Source organism: Anguilla rostrata, chromosome 2 (genome assembly GCF_018555375.3).
Source record: "Anguilla rostrata isolate EN2019 chromosome 2, ASM1855537v3, whole genome shotgun sequence".
Classification (NCBI taxonomy): Eukaryota; Metazoa; Chordata; class Actinopteri; order Anguilliformes; family Anguillidae; genus Anguilla; species Anguilla rostrata.
Genome location: NC_057934.1, coordinates 26,580,192 through 26,597,561, shown reverse-complemented (window position 1 = coordinate 26,597,561; position 17,370 = coordinate 26,580,192). Strand labels below are relative to the sequence as shown.

At 38.1% G+C, this 17,370-nt stretch overlaps 1 protein-coding gene across 2 annotated transcripts in view; it reads right to left on the bottom strand.

Moving 5' to 3' along the window:
- Positions 1–17,370, bottom strand: part of LOC135247692 (angiotensin-converting enzyme-like) — a 108,167-nt gene that overhangs the window by 18,160 nt on the left and 72,637 nt on the right. For both annotated transcript variants that reach the window (XM_064321440.1, XM_064321441.1), the window contains 6 exons: positions 11,842–11,964; positions 9,725–9,930; positions 8,349–8,485; positions 7,976–8,134; positions 3,393–3,480; positions 1,782–1,925 (listed from right to left, as the gene is read on the bottom strand). In XM_064321440.1, coding sequence (XP_064177510.1) covers positions 1,782–1,925; positions 3,393–3,480; positions 7,976–8,134; positions 8,349–8,485; positions 9,725–9,930; positions 11,842–11,964 — 857 coding nt within the window. The remainder of the gene's footprint in view (positions 1–1,781; positions 1,926–3,392; positions 3,481–7,975; positions 8,135–8,348; positions 8,486–9,724; positions 9,931–11,841; positions 11,965–17,370) is intronic.

Sequence of the window (17,370 nt, the reverse complement as noted above, 5' to 3'; positions counted from 1 at the left end):
TACCTCATTGGTCCACAACAAATATTATAACAGTGCCCAAATGACACAATAAATCATGAAATCGACCCATGGACAGTCATAAGACGAATAAAATACACATATTTGTTCTCATGAGAAAAAATTATTGACTTTGTATTTTGACCGCATTTGTACCGTAGACTTATATGGAAACTGGATATGAAAACACCTATACTAGAGCCAACCGTAGTGGCGCTAGTGAGCAACCAGGAACAACAAGACCAGGAAATGAGCTTCAAAAACGAAGTCTGGTTTTGGCCGCTTGGGTATTCCAGCAGGACACTGATCCTAAGCATACCTCCAAAGTTGTAACAAAATGGCTTAACCACTTAGCGCACACCCCCTAGTGGTCGGCATGCTGGCATGCCTAGATTGTTCAACTCAGACATTCATTGCTCCTGTAAACAAAGTATGAGCTGAAAACAGAAACGCTTTGTTTTAGTTTCATTATTAGAGGATACACGACAACTATGCCGAATACGGAGTTTTGCAGTGCCACCATTGTCGCTCTGGTCGTTCATTTAACAAGCACCCCCTCCCTGCAGTCTCATCTGCAAATACACGTCCCAGCAAGGAGGCCCACAAACCTGACTGAGTTACACCAGTTCTATCAGGAGGAATGGGCAGAAATTCGGGCATAGTATCGTGATAAGCTTGTGGAAGGCTACCCTTAGCGTTTGATTCAAGCTAAGCCATTACCACCAAATACAAACAAAGTGTATGTAAACTTTTGACCCACTGAAAATCTGATATAGTGAATTAAATCTGAATAAATAAATCTGTCTCTATCTAATAGATTGTTTTAAAATGACCTCTGATGTCTACAAAGTAGATGCCCTAATTGACTTGCCAAAAAAAAAAAAAAAATAAATGATGGTAACATGAAATGTGCGGAGTTCTGAAAAACTGAGTTTGAATATCTTTAGCCTAGGTGTATGCCTCAACTGCAGGTTACTGTATGGAATTCAATGGTCAAATTCTCCTTGACTTCATTTGTGTAAAATTTCAGCAGTTGCCATAAACATGCAATCATTCTCTGCCAAATTTATCACAAGCAATAATCCTACAGGTAGGTTATATTCATTAAACTGTTGAAATTTTAGGATGTCAGAAGTCATAAATGTTTCTCAGCAATTCTCACTTGTACCTGCAATGTGCAAATATAGGCCTATACTGTAGGCTACAACATCCAAAGTAAAATTCTAAAGGGAATCTTTAACAGAGTTTTTAAATGGCTATTTGTGACATCTGCAACCATGATGTATGTAGACTCTTTCTAATTAGTTGTCCTTATTGTATTTCGGTTGCTTGCTGTTCTTAGTTCTTAGCTCCATTAACAGTCATGAAATCATTTTTGACTAAAATGAGAATGTAAACAGCCTTTACAGCCTTTACAAAAGCTGCTTACATGGACACTGCGTCTCCTTGTGCCTCTTGTCAACCACTGCAGGCTATTGCTCAAGGCTCCCCAACACCCGTGCTGAAATGGCGGGTTTAGCTGAGGTAATTTGAAAAACCTCCAGAATTTTGTAGACGTTTTATTTGGCTACAAATATATACATATATTTGAATTGGGAAGAACTCAAATGTATAGAAATTGCTACAAAATACTGGTCAGTGCAGCAGGTTGGTGTAGCCAAATAAAGTTGATGGACTTCACAATGGAAATTATATAGAATGCAAAACTTCAATCAAGGTATTTGTGATTTCTGCAGGCCTTTCATTTGAAATTTACTCCAGGGCTTATTTGTAAGCTTTTTTACCATTAAGCCGGGCAGCCTTGTTGGCAAGCTGCACATATTTCTTGTAATCATCTCGGAGAATCCTGCCAGATGCATTGCGCCAGCCCTCCCAGGCAAATAGCAGCTCATCATAGTCCCTGGACCGAGCCATGATCTCATTGAGATCTGCAAAACAACAGAAGGACATTGATGTATAGGTGTAAGTCTTATAAGGGCTTGGTTAAAGGGTAACATGGGGTTAATAGTTTTCACTGCAGTTGTCATTTTACATGCATATATAATTACAACAGAGCTTAAATGTGGAGATTTTCATAACACTTATGGGACTCAGTGGAATGAAATGTGCAAAGCTTAATGTAAAACTCATAAGAGGAGAGATGTATTGCCTAGCGAATGATGCTGGAAATTAAAATGAGGGAACATGCTGTAAGTGCAGTTGCTTCAGCAACCCAGTGCCTGTTCTCTTGCATACTTATTAGTGTGGCTGCTTCAGCAAACTTATTCTTTTTCTTATTTTTATTTTCTTTCTCCCTGAATTTCTGCACGCTACTTCTCCTACAGCTTTTAAGCTAGACATGCCATTTCAACTTCATGATATTCAGCTTGGTTCAGAGCAGTGTGCTTGTTCAAAACCTTTTGAACCAAATATTCCAAATATTTAATAAGTTTTTTCAGAAATAATTCTCACAGAGAATGAATGGGGAACAAAAAGTAAATTGCAACAATGGCAAACATTGACCTATGGTACATGTGATTCTATTTCAGCCAATAGGACACATAGCGAAAATAGAAAAGACACCATTATGCGCCTGTGAAGCAAGCCATCGAGCTTTCAATTCATAACAACCAAATAAAAGTGTTAATCTAACAATAACAGGCATCATACATTTATAAAACCAGGTCTTCAATTGAAAATTAAAAAATTTGCATTTAGCGATGGCTGTGCCATTGTTATCTATACAGTAACTACACTATGTTAATCTTTTCAAAATCAAATACCGCACCCTTAACTGCAAAATGCTTCCCTAATTGTAACGTGTTGCAACGATAAAGATATTTGCAGGATAAAAACGCTTTCTTCCCAGCATATTTAACCATTTTTAGCTATTTCATTGTGTAGTCCTCTAATGCATGTTTGGCCTATTTGTAGGCAGCTGGCTCCCTCATGTGGTTACCTTTTGTATATTTTAAAATTAAAGTTAAATAGCAATATGCCTTCCTATGAACAATTCTCCAATTTTGATACTTGTTATTTTCAGCAAATGACAATATTGCAATTACATGTATGGTGAAACAACGAGACTATCTTTACTTGTATTAGCCATTAAAAAATACCCCTTCCAATCTATATCTATGTATAACATTTGGGAATATGCTGTCTAGGCTTTAAGGAAAACTAACTTCTTCATCAGGCAACAGCTAAACAACTGCTGAAGCAACCACAATAAAGTTTATTCATAACCTTTATATTCTAGTTGTTGTATATACTCTTATCATCAGAAGCCTGTCCAAGAGCACAAGAGGGATCAAGACCAAAACCATGCCTGACATTACTGCACTAATTTAGAAATGTTAAACAATTTGTTTCTCCAGTTTGGCAGTATGAAATTAACATTGTCTATGTGAGCCAACCGGGATCCAGAGGGTGGCACGTTCCATCCTCTCTGCATGCTTCAGCCACACTGTACTTGGTCTCCATGTTGGCCAGTAGGTTGTTGTACTGAGGGAAAAATGAGGGAGGGCATTAAAACCATCACTCTGGCCTGAATATCACAGTAGATATGATATGTTCATATTTTTCATGTTTCATGAATAACCATATGGAATATTCTTAATCATTCCTGTACTTCCAAGGACAACTGATGGTAAATTAGACTACAAGCATCCACTTGGTGCATATACAGTGATGTGAAAAAGAAAGTACACCCTAAATTTTAATTGTTTTACATATTAGGACATACCTAAATCACATCAAAGTCCTCTCCTAGTCCTAACAGTAGTGTTACTACAGTGGTCATAATAGATAATTGCTGCCTTCTGTCTTTTCGTTTCTTTATTTGCTCTGAATGTCTGGGAAGTGTGGCAGTGACAGAGAGCTCCAAACTGGCAGGTCACTTCCAGATTGGTTGGACCCCGAGGGATGGGCTGCTAGGTATCTGCAGCTGATTGGCTCACTGATGACAGCTCAGAATTTAAAACTGACCTGCGAAAAAGAGACTGGATCCCTTCTTTGCAATTCCCAAGCCAACATTCAGACATTCTCACTAAAACTTTTCTTTTGGTAGGTTATTTAGAATCTTGGCACTGGTGGCTTGTCTTTTGTTTCTGTTTTTGGCCTTGGCTCACCCTGATGACTACGTTTTCCTCTGAGTTGTAAATAAATATCCCTCATATTGGCAATGCTGGTTTTCTGGAGTTGGTTTTGGTAATTGGAAGGAAGTGTTCTACCTTTTGTGTTGTGTCCTGGTCCATCCTAGCTGGGGCATAACAAGTATATACATCTTACTTCATGTGACTAATAACACATTTTACCTTGTCATTATGTATTCCACAAAAAATAAGCTAGCATGTGGTAGCAACATGTGAAAAAGTAAGGGCACCCTTACTGCTTTTATAGTTACCTTACAAAGGTAACTGAAACCAGGTGCTGCTATTCAAGTGCACAAAATTAGTTGATCATCAGGAAGTAGTACCATCTGTATAGGTAATTTAAAAATTTGGTCTGGAGCATTCAGGTCTACCCAGGAATGGGTGTCCCTGCAAATTCACCCCAAGATCAGACTGCATGACGCTCTGAGAAATTGCAAAGCACCAAGTAACATCTTGTTATCTACAGGCCTCTGTCCACATAGTAAAACCACATGACAAAAATCAAGCGTTGTGCTCAAGTAAGGCAGTGAATACACATGAGAAGAATTGAGTGCACCAGCTGGTGAAATTTGAAGTTGGTTTGGAAAACAGTAACAAGCGACAACAATAGAAGGGTGTCTGAGTGATAATGCTAAATTCTGAACTTTCTTTGTGAAACTGGAAATCCTTTATCACAAAATGATCTACCTGTTTCCTACGAACCCGTGATATGATTTGACACACTACAAAAAGTCAGTTTTAACATTTTGGCATAAACTCAGGATTTTCAAACTATATGAACTTTGAGGATTGCAATCATTAATTTTGAGCTGTGCACTACACCAGGCTTAGCATTGCTGGCAAGTTGGGGGTCAATGCTACCTCCAAAGTAATTTAATGGTTTGACACCATGTTGAGCATTCATAAGCAGTTAATATTTTAAAAATTCATGACGCCACCATTAGGAAAAGAATGAACAAGTATGGCTTTCTTTCACATAATATTATTATTACAAAATTCTTATTTCAACTATCAAGCATGGCGGTGAAGGGGTGATGATTTGTGCCAGCATATTCTAGAGGAAAATGTCTGTCTGACAGCTAAAGCTTGGCTAAAAGCGGATCATGCAACAAGAAAATAATCATGAGTACATGAGTAAATCTGTGACTGAATGGCCAGACCTCAACCCCACTGAGATCTGGCATTACTTTCAGAGGGTTGTGCATAAAGGAATGCATAAAGGGAAATGTCACTGAGTGGAATAGGGCTGTCAAACAATGGTTCGATATCAAATACTATTCAAATTTTTAAAATGACATTCAAGCGTGAAAATTTATATTCTAATGTGAAAGAGAAAAAAGCACCATGTTTATTGCAGTTATCTTTCAACCTGGGTTGTATTAAACCAAAAATAAAACTCGCATTTTAGTGCCTCCTCTGATGAAAACTGAAGTTGTTAGGTCAGATCATTGCTATGCTGCTTGGCGGGCAGACTCTTCCACTTCACCCTTGGTGCTATTAGAACACGTCTCTTCCACCCGCAGGGAATATAGTGAATAAGTGAATCATGAAGTGGCACTGGCCTCTTTGCAAGTTGACCATTTGGTGTTTTTGTCAAATAACCTGACATTGGCATAAAATGCTTAAACAGTTAAGTTTTACTTATTCCTTTTTCCATGCTAGTGTTTTGGGAGTTCTGGAATTTTGGCAGGATAATGTTACAAATATTCTGATCTTAGGTCCCTCTCCAAAAGGTCCAAGAAATTATACTTTTTACTTTTATGGCACTTTATTGTAAATTGTCCATCAAGATTAAAAAAAAATCTCTAAATATGTGCCTTAATGCTATTTAAACAAAAGTATTATAAACAGGGGTTGACATAAGTGATACACACAAGCAGCTTACGCATGCACAGCAAAAAGATTAAAATGTGCAACAATTTTACTGTATCCTTCTTTAGGTATGGGAGATTCAGTATTAATGCACACATCATAAATATAACAAGGTCCTCAAGTTTTTGTACACTGCTACCACATGATTTGTATGCAGTAGCTACCTTTTTGTACACAGTAACCATTTCAGCTTTGTACATGCGCAATTCAGTTCTCTACTGAGTGATAAAATAATGTAGCAATTCGACAACCTTCGTGGGCAATAATTATAAAAAACTGTTCTTGAGTAAGCTACATAAAAATTTGTAAAACATGTTCCAGAAATAATTTTCAGATATAAGGCAATTTTATTCACAATAAATCCAATCATCCAACATTTTAAGCAGTTGTCTGTCATTGAAATGTTCTGAGTCAGTTTTAGCAGGAATTGTTTGCTAGGTGATCCAGGAAACATGATGTCCCCGTCTGTATAAATGTATTACACAATTATTCCGCCTCCAAGTTTCTTTAACAAACAACATGCTTTTTTAAAGAAATCTAAAAAGAAAACGAGGGGGTTGGTACCCAGAGAGGTCATGCTGAGGTCTTTAGATTTGGAGATTAGGGACACTAGACGGTGTTGAAAACCATCTACATGTAGTGTCCTTTTGGGGAGACCTTAGGGATTTTAAATAGTGTTTAATATCTGTTAAATAAATAAATTGTACTCATCAACATGTTTGACTTAAATTAGTTCAGTGTTTAATACTAAATGTGTTCAACTAATTTGCTTGCTCCATTGACATAGCATCATCTTCTTGATGCTCCAAGTGGATGGAAAAGAAATAGCCACCTGGTCACAAGCATTTATAATAAGCACACACCAGATTGATCTGTATAGTAGGCTATTTGCTTAACACCCAGCTTGCCTGGGTGTTAAGTAACAAACAGAAGCAGCTTTCCTCGATTTTGACGTTACAACAACTCACTTTACGCTAAGTTATGAAGCTGCTTGTGCGTCAATGTTTGTGCACTTTGTGTTTGTGTCTTTTTTCATAAATAAAGCCCCAGGCTTCATAATCGGAGTGTGAATATGACTGGTCTCACATCACCATTGGAAATGTGTTTTCTGTCATTAACATTAGTATGTGCTAAAAAAAAAAAAAAAAAAAACACCATACGCTCATTATAGAGCTTCTCATTTGCTGCCACAATTATTCTGCCCCTTAACAATTATACCGACTAGGTCATATGAATGTAACATCAGACTGCTTGTACCCTACTTTGATTAAAATTGTATCCAACTCAATTAAATTACACTACATGGCCAAAAGTATGCGGACATCTGACATCCAACATCTCATACAAAATTATGGGCATTAATATGAAGTTGGTAGACCTTTTGTTGCTACAATAACCTCCACTCTACTGGGATGACTTTATACTAGATGTCGGAGCACTGGGATTTGCTTCCATTTAACACAGCCCTAAAGTTGGTCAAATTCTATGTAATATAATTCAACATTTTAAATTGTAATATATATTAAAATATGTGTTTTTTTAATGAATATTCAAACATCATTTTTGGCCCATGTTGACAGCCCTAGAGCTGAAGCAGTTCTGTAAGGAGGAGTGGGCCAGAATTCCTCTGATGCAATGTGAGAGACTGATAAACGCATACAGAAAATGATTACTTCAGGTTATTGCTGCTAAGCTGAAGTAGTCATTCTACATGTTACTGAATGATGAGGTGCACTTACATTTACACGGAAAACTTCTGCATTTTAGCTTATCTTTGTTTGAATAAATAATGGCAAAATACAAATCTTTTATGTATCATTTGTCACATAAGGTTATACTTATCTACTGTTAGGACTTGATGAGGACTAGATGGGGATTAGTTATGCCCTAACATCACTGCAATTTCCCTCAGATATGATTTTTTTTAGTTAAATATTATGTGCTGTATGGATCCAAATACATCCCTGTCCCACCTCCTTTAGCTCTTCCTCTGGAAGCACCGCCCTTTCAATGTCACCGAGTTTCTTCAGTATTCGCTTTACTGATGCATCCTGGAAGTCCGTGGGGTCAAATTTTCGTGCCTCCACCCCATACGCATTTGTGTGGTTGGACATCTCCAGGCTTTTCTGAAGCTGTGAAGCAAACACCATTTGTATTTTTAAACAGACTGGAGCTGAAGAAGTGAACCCCTCAAATCAAAATGGAAATTTAACGAGCCCCTAGCTAAGATTGCACTTTATTTTGTACGTACTATAAAAGCCTTAGATAGTATTACTCTATCTAGATGAGGCAATTACATTATGTGAAAGAGACTCTCACTTTGTAGATATATGAATGAGCCCTTACCATGATTTCCTTATTGGTATCAGTGATATTTGTGTTGTAGGCCCAGGATGCCTCAGTGTAGGCATTCCACACCTTCTCTGCAGTGCTATTAAACTGTTCCAGGAACTGTTTGGCTTTTTCCTCATCTGAAATTTTATCTGAAGGAAGAGAGGGAGGATGCATGATCCATCATTATCTACTGCATTAATTAATGTATTGACTGATGTAGTATACACCCTCACAGCAGGCTTCATACTTAGTGCATGAAGAGAAGAATCAGGTACTGTTTTGCTTTCAGAGAGGCTGATCAAATACACTGCTCTGAGAAGCTTTTGTCCCCTAAACTGGTTCACAGCTAATTTGATGGAATGTTAATTATGTATGACTTAACTGTGTGTTAACATTCATAAACTGATGCACAGACCCATTAAGTGTTAAGTAATCACGCAAACTGATAGTGTCTTGATATGAGCTACAGGAGTTCATGATACGCCATACATTAATTCATCTAGTAAATCATGAGTCATACATTATTTATTTAAGCATGAGTTGTATCCATGTATTATAAACAATTACAAACATTTAAAAATGTGTTATGCATAAAAACTTAATTTAAATTTTACCCACAAAATGTCTCAAACCTAAAAATATTGTTTATGTCCAAAAGACACACAAGTAAACAGTACAAGAGTAATAGCATAGAAAAAGCAAATGTCTAAGAGGAAATGTTATAGCACACATTAGAAGTATGGGGGGAGGGGGGGATGTAAAAGCACAAAAATTCATCAAGCAGAGGAGGGGACAACATTAGCAGTGGCAGGGAAATCCCCCCCCCCCCCCTTCCCTCCATCAATTTGCATCCTGGAAGGATCTGCAGAATATGTGAAAGAAATGGTAATTGGTGGCTATACACTAAACATGTCACTAAGCCAATCTGTCACACAGTAACAGAGCTTTTGCAAACGTGAAGCTGACGACAATAAGGACTTTCGCAAGGGACTGAAATTTTCTAATTTAAAGATCCATCAATAAAATCACTAATACATTCAACATAATGGAATTAATGAAGCTATAATCAAATCTGTCTTCTTACTGTTGCTCACGGTCACTCATTTCACGGTACTAACGTTACATATAGCTATCCAGCTAGGTACATTAGGTTGAATAACTTACTTGGCTTGAGTGGGTGGTGTTGAAGATTGAGGAGGAGACTTCTTTGATATGTCGGAGTAGACTTCTTTGATTGTAAACATAGGCTAAGAAATCCTGCATAGTATACCTTTATCTGGCCAGTCATTCCCACTGAAATGCTATTCCTCACCCCAGAAGCATGTATTGATCACGACATCTAAAAAAAGATTCTGATGAATGATGGGATACTTGTGCTTTCCTCTTACCAGTATCTTCCGGGTAGCCCTCAGGCAGTGGAGGCCTCCACTCAAAGTCAGGCCAGCCAAGAGTTTCATTTTTGTTCTGTTCCTCAAGCCAATCTATGATGGGCTGGAAGTACTTCATTAGAGGGCGAGCATCCATCTTGTTGGTACCTAGGGCCTCCATGAGCACCTCTGGCCAAGGTTTAGAAGAGCCAGCTTGGAGGACCTTCCTGTATAAAAGCAGTCAACAGGTCACCGTTAAAGGTCTAGGAAACTGAAATCAGTTTATTCTTTTCTGATGCATTGTTTTAATACTTTTTTGGATTTACAAATGGCAAAGAAATATTTTTCACCAATCCTTGCAAAAAAACAGTCTAAAAGCCTGAGCTGAAATTGGCTTGCTTTCCCCCTTGGCTAGGTTTTAAGTGAATGGGGTTAATTGGGCGTTAGTTACTTAGCGAACTTATGTCCAGTGAAATCCTTTCTATATGCAATATTTAAATGACGCTCTTGCCACTTTTGTGTGGGCAAGGCAAGCTAAGTTGAAAATGCCCCTTCTCTGCAATACGCTTTTTTCTTTTTCCAAAAATGAAGAGACCTACAAGAAATGGGCTGTATTTCTTGATCCTATGGGCACTGCAATAATTTAATTACCTGTACAGTGTATTTGGAGCACCAATTTTCGCCCTGAACTTGTCACAGAACATAGTCGATTGGTAAGTAGGCCTACCATTAGCCAGTGATAATTAAATAGCTTTCCGGCTTAGACATCCATCCATCCATCCATTATCTATACCCGCTTATTCCGGGCAGGGTTGTGGGGGCTGCTGGAGCCCATTCCAGCGTACATTGAGCGAGAGGCAGGAACACCCTAGGGAGGCCGCCAATCCATCGCATGGCACACACACCATTCACTCACACACTCATACCTATGGGAAATTTAGAGTCTCCAATTAGCCTACCTGCATGTCTTTGGACTGTGGGAGGAAACCGGAGTACTCGGAGGAAACCCACACAAACATGGGTAGAACGTGCAAACTCCACATAGAAAGTTCCGGGCCGGATTTGCACCCAGGACCCGCACCCAGGACCACCATGCCACCCAAGCTTAGACATGAGTAATCAAAGACTTTATTTGGATGTAATGTCCGGAATTTGAGACTGCTATATAATCTAATGTTAGTGTACAGTAGCTCAGTGTTACAAAGTTATTACGCATTGACTGATCTTCACGTTCAACCATACGATGGCAAAGTTTAGTTTATGTTACTTTTTTGTTTTGTCTGGTAGTGTAAGATTACAAAGGACAGTCTGTTCTAAACCTACCTAGCAATGAGGAATGGTTTACAGATGACGTGTCTTACGGATGTGAATGTTAATGAGCGCAGAATACACGCCCACGTCTTTGTTTGCTGAACAGGTTACAATAATCTAATAGTGTTTATTTCAATTTAATGGTTATAATTGGGTTAAAAGCTTGAAATAATTTTTAGAAGACAATCAATAGTCACTTCGGGAAATATAACCACAATCTGAATCCAGTTTCCTGGACCTTTAAGGGAACACACTGTGACCATTTTTGCTAATGTATATTTATTGGAGTTAATTCACACTTACTCATTAAGTTCAGAAAAAAACCGCATAGAACTGTTAGAGCAAAGGATAACTATTTATAGCTATATCTGCGCAAACAAGGCAAGTAACTTGTTTTGATTACATGTACTAGCCTATATAAACATTCACTACACATTTACATTCACTATTCTTTGTAAAAAAATATTGTATATACATATAGTTTCAAGGACCTGTATAAATAGAGATGGTAAATGGACTGCATTTATATAGCGCTTTTATCCAAAGCGTTTTACAATTGATGCCTCTCATTCGCCAGAACAGTTAGGGGTTAGGTGTCTTGCTCAAGGACACTTCGACACGCCCAGGGCAGGGTTTGAACCGGCAACCCTCCGACTGCCAGACAATCGGTCTTACCTCCTGAGCTATGTCACCCCCAGAGGAAGCTAAGACAACAGTTTCTTTAATTTCCTGTATCTGTAAGAGTGGACACACACTCACAAATAAGCAGCTACATCTTATCCACAGCATTTGTATATGAATTCTTTGTATATGAAAGTTGCACATACGCAAGGATCATTCCTGCTTCCTTGGACTGGTAGATGTCGCAGCTGTGTAGCGGTCCATCTTGTTTGGCTGCTTCGCACAGTTTTTCATGGAACTGGAATTGCAGGATGAAGCTCACAAAGTATCTGTGAGGGAACAGACAGTGAACTCTACAAGTATAACTATGATTGCAGAAAATATCCCCTTAGCACAGATGCCAAATCTGCCCAATCTTTTCCCATTTACGGGGTACCTTATTTAAAGCTTTATAACTGCAGTTGGGAGCATCACAGAGACTTGAAAAATGCCTTAAATGAAGCAGGACATTTGTACCATTTACAGTACTAATGTAGATTTGTTTATATTCATACTGTAGGAAGAAATAAAGTGCCACAAATGCAATTGTCTAGGCAAAAAAGTAAAAATGAATTTGGTTTTTTAGTTTGCAATGAAATACTGAGAGATCTCATATATAAAACAGGTTAAACTATACATGTCCTACAAACTCCTTGACCACAAGTGCGTAAAATCTAAGGGTGGATATGCGTAACTTCTAAAGATCTATGAAGCAAAAAGTAAGCAGTTTTCCCAGTGTCTCCAAATCTATCCAAAATGTCTAAATTATGCATTGCTGTAAATCAACACATTATCATGTATTTTACTACTAATCAACTGTTTTGACTCGTGAAACTCACTTTTGCACCGTTTTCAAGTGGGAATTACAAGCTTTCCATCAGTATGGTGATCTAAAATATCTAGGGGTCCAGAATCGTATCCAAAACCTCTCTGAAAATTAATCAAATAGTTTTGTCTATTACACTGTAAAGCATTTAAATTAATCCACTTTTCACCAAAGCTCTATTACAAATGTTAGAATAGGAACAAATGACATAATGAAAAAGCATTATAACACACTTTGTCATACACATCTATATATGTAAAGATACACACCAGTACTTCAATAAAACACCACTTTTTCTGTACTCTACATTATGTAATATTTTTTTGCATGGCCAGGGATGATATTTTGCTGTAGTGAGTTTCAGAAATGTTACAATTTATAATCAGTCAAAGGCAGTCCCTTGCATTGACTATTTGGTTGGCCTGCCCAGAGAGATTTTTTGTATTTAACCCAGACACATGCTTTTCTGAACACTAAGTTTGTGGTATTTGTATCAACCTTAACGTGGTATGCGGAACATAAGGAAGTAGTGGAGTTTTTTTTTCTGTTTTTCTATTGGTCCAATTCACATCAATCAAAGTGTTTTAGTGTCTCTGAGAGCCAATAAACAACCACAATCATAAAGATTCATTAGGAGAAAAACTGCCATTGAAGGGAGGTAAACGTCTGCATGAAGCAGCCGTCTCCCCATGTTTTATTTGGAACACCATGTTTGGCAACGCACTGTACTTTGCATTCATTATTTTTTCTTTCAAATATCAAGTGCCATATGGCCAACTGTCATTTTGCTGTCCACGCTGCCCTTCCCCCTTCCTCCAATTGCTTATTATAATCGACTTTTGGCTTCTTTTTTTAAAGGTCGCTGTCGCTAGCATTTTTTTTTTCCAGTTGTGTCCCTAAATCACATGTAAAACGAGGATAGCGCAGACATTGGCTAAAATAAATAATAAATAAAAAAATTCATATATTTGTCTGTGTGGTAGGAAAAAAATATTTTACCTCGGAAAAATAAGTTATAAGTGAATATAATGCACGACGTTAACATCAATATTAGAGCGGAAGTATTTAATTTTTGCTGTCAAAAAGGTTCTTTTGTACTATGACTTTTTATTTTTTTATTTTTTAAATATGCAAATGAGCTATTAGCTGATTAAATATGTGCTAATTTGCATATAAGCGTATTCAATATTTAAGCTCAACAGATAAAATCTGAATTGATTTTTTTTTATGTGATAAATAACTCAATAGTTAGGGCTTGTCAGAGGCTTTTGTCAAAATATTGTTTTTTTAATTAATTATTCCAAAAGCAATATGTACATGCTGAAAAAACCTTTTTTTTAAAACTATTTTTTACTGATAAAATGCCACATAAAATGAAAATGACATAACATATCAAAAAAAGCCTCTGACACATCCTAGCTATAACATTTAAGAAGCAGTATGTAAAAATGATGTAGCTGTATCTATTGTTAAAGTAGAGATAAATTGAATACCCTATGGGCAATATACAGTTTTGAGAAAATGGCTGTTAAAGGGACTTTTAAATGGTAGTAGTCAATTTTAAAACCGTGGAGGCATTTAATCATAAATGATGCTACCATAAACTAATTTGTTCATTTTATGAAACTATAGAAGTTATAGAGGCAAAATATAAAAAAATATCAATATTGACATATGGAACCAAAATCATCGTTTTTGACGGTGGTGTCAAAAGGCCATCTGGCCACGTTCGATTTCCCTTTTAAAAAAAGTCATATATGGGTCTGAATTTATGGGAATGCCTTTTTGATGATTATATGCACCCAAAAGGATATCTATACCAAGTTGGGTTCTTCTATCTACAATTTAACAATCTGGCCTATTTTAAAGCTTAAACCTATCTTGAGTTATATACCCCAATAGTGGGCTCAAAACTACTGATGGGAACAAAAAGTTAGCAATAAGTAACCTATAGACTCTTGGTCCTTGAGTGTGTTTTTAAGCATCATTACCTGCATTTCTGATCATTAACATACCTCTCACAAGTGAATATTTAACCCCTTTGCACAAGCCCCCTAAGTGGCCGGCACGCTGGTGTTCATAGATTGTTCAACTCGGACATTAATTGCTTCTGCAACCAAACTATGAGTGGAAACAACAAGAATCTTATAGATCAAGGGAAATCCTTTTCAACCACTAAGGTCTACCTGGCAGCTTTGGTCATGTTGGTTTCAAAGACTATGCAGTGGGGCTACACCACCCTCATTCGCAGTTTTATGAAGGGGACTCGCTGTTCTCTGCCTGTTGCTAAAAGCACATCCCTATCACTGGTGCTGGAGGCTCTGTCTCTACAGCCATTCGATCCAATAAATGAGATTAAAATTGCTGTCTTGCTGCTTGCTCTAGCTTCGGCTGAGCGAGACAGTGACCTCCATGCGCTCTCAGTACATACCTTGTGCGCAATATTCTCCCCTAATATGGATAGGGTTTTTTAAACCCAATCCAGCCTTTTTGCCTAAAGCGCTTCCCAGCTTTCACATGTGAGGTGTTGGAGCTTGCTGCTTTTCACCACCTTTCTCTCAAGAGGATCAAAGGCTGCATATGCTATGTCCTGTGTGTATTCTCCACACATATATGACAAGGATTGGGCTTTCAAAAAGAGCAACCAGCTCTTTGTCTCCTGGGGTCTGAGCTGCAAAGGGAAAGCCATCTCTAAGCAGCGGCTGTCTCATTGGCTTGTGGAAGCTATTGCTATGGCATATGATTCAAAGGGGTTAACAGCCCCCTCGGGCCTGAGGGCTCATTCTATGAGGGGCATGGCTGCATTGTGGGCCCTATTATGTGGGGTCTCCTTGCAGGAGATTTTTTCAAACGTAGGCTGGACTTCTCCACATACCTTTGCTAGGTTATACCGCCTGGACATTACCAGGACTTCAGTAGCCCACGCAGTTCTGGGGGTGAGCTCTGTGTGAAGCTTAGCAACCACGGTGCTGTTAAAATATTCCCTCTGCTTATTCAGTATTTTGATTGGAAGAATGGTGGCGTGGGAAAGATTCGATCTTCAGGGAAGTATACCAGAACACATCAGGAGGACTGAAAAGTGTCTAGTGAAATAGTGGATTTTTTATGGCAACTGATTTTTTATTTTTTTATTTTAATCTATGGCCATGAAAAGAAACAGTGTTATGTAAAAGGTGTTAAAAGCTAAACTATTTTTTTTATTTGTTTGTTTTTATTTTATTGTTGAGGGCCAAAAGTTGAATGGAAAGGAATAAGATTATCTGGCCATAATGGCTTTGAAGGCATTTGTTATTTGTCTTGTTAAAGACTAGCTGTTTATGTATTAAAGTTCAGTAACACAGTGGCATGGTTGTGGACGCATTTGTCAACTATTCGAAACCCCCCCCACCCCCACCCCATACACATTGCCACGGTGCCACCAATTACTTGAACCCTCCCCACAACCCCAACCTTCCACTCACTGCGGGTGTCCGTCTGCCCCATGCCGCCATCCTGCCCGCAGTGTCCTCTTTTTTGAAAACCAAAATATGGTCACCCTATATTTTCTGAAACATTATCGATTCCGCTTGGCCACAGTGAGTGAAACTAGGCGATCTGAACGTATAGTTGCTATGTAAATTGCGTCAGAAGGATTCAGCCTTGTTGTTTGCTACCTAAACTTCACAGAACACTCATTTCCGTTACCATGATTGTAGCATGAAGTGTCTACTTTAAAAATCCATTTAAACCATTCACAAATGACTTGGGACTCTGAAGTTATAAAGCAGGATGTATCAAGTGAAAATACTGACCAGGCTATCAGTCAGAATTCTGAAAGAACCAACTGCCATAAATGACCACGTAAAATCAACCAAAGTTATTATGATGTCACTGGTTCAGAACCCCATAAATGTAAACAGTCGAATGTTCGGTGAAATCTATTGGTTTTCGGTGCCGTCGGAGTCCCGATCTTATCATTGATGGAATTTAGGGAAAGTGTGAGCTAAAAGACCACAAAAACAGCCAATATATCACATTAATATTCCATATATGTACAATCGCTGTTCACAATACATTAATTTAAGGCTAAACTGGTATTTTAATCACAATACTTTTTCGATTGTCCTCTCTACTATCAGATATCATAGTTAATTCGTTGACAACTAGCTAGCTAACATTGACGTTAGCTGGCATATTGATAGGATTACCATTACCGTTCTTTCCAACTGCTGTGAGTCACTGACTTTAGGTGACGTTGTCATAAAATTTTTCCCAACCGTGAAAACTCACGGTAAGAAGAAATATTAGGATAGCGCTTCCAAAATTGGGTGGGACAAATGCAACTGTTTCCAATATTGCAGGGGACACGTCCCACCCTGTTCCTACGCCAATGTGCTAATTACATTGAATCGAGAAAACTAACCACTTTATCATATTTTATAACAGTTAATATTTTTCATTCATCATGATGATATGATTATTTGGGGGGGTTGTATTGGCCGGTTTTGATTATTGGGGGGGTTACAACCCCCCATCCCCCCCGTAATTTACGCCCATGCATGCATCTCCCCTCACCTGTTAGGTGTTTAGTACAATTGGATGCTTCTGAGGAGTTATGATCAGATTTCAACCTACCACTCGATGTTTCAGAGAACTGGGGTTACGACAGTAACCTAAATTTCTGTATACCAGAGGTCAGCTCCGGCTCTACAGACATGTCTAGCGGCAGCAGTGGTTCATTGTATTCACCTAATTTTCAGCCCATTGCATAATTATGGGCTTTATTGGTATGAGGTGGCATTGTGGGCAAAAGTCGATAAAAAAACGTGAGAGAAAACAAGCGCAAGAGAGATTCAGTAAACCAGTGAGAGCAATCTAAACACTGTGAGAG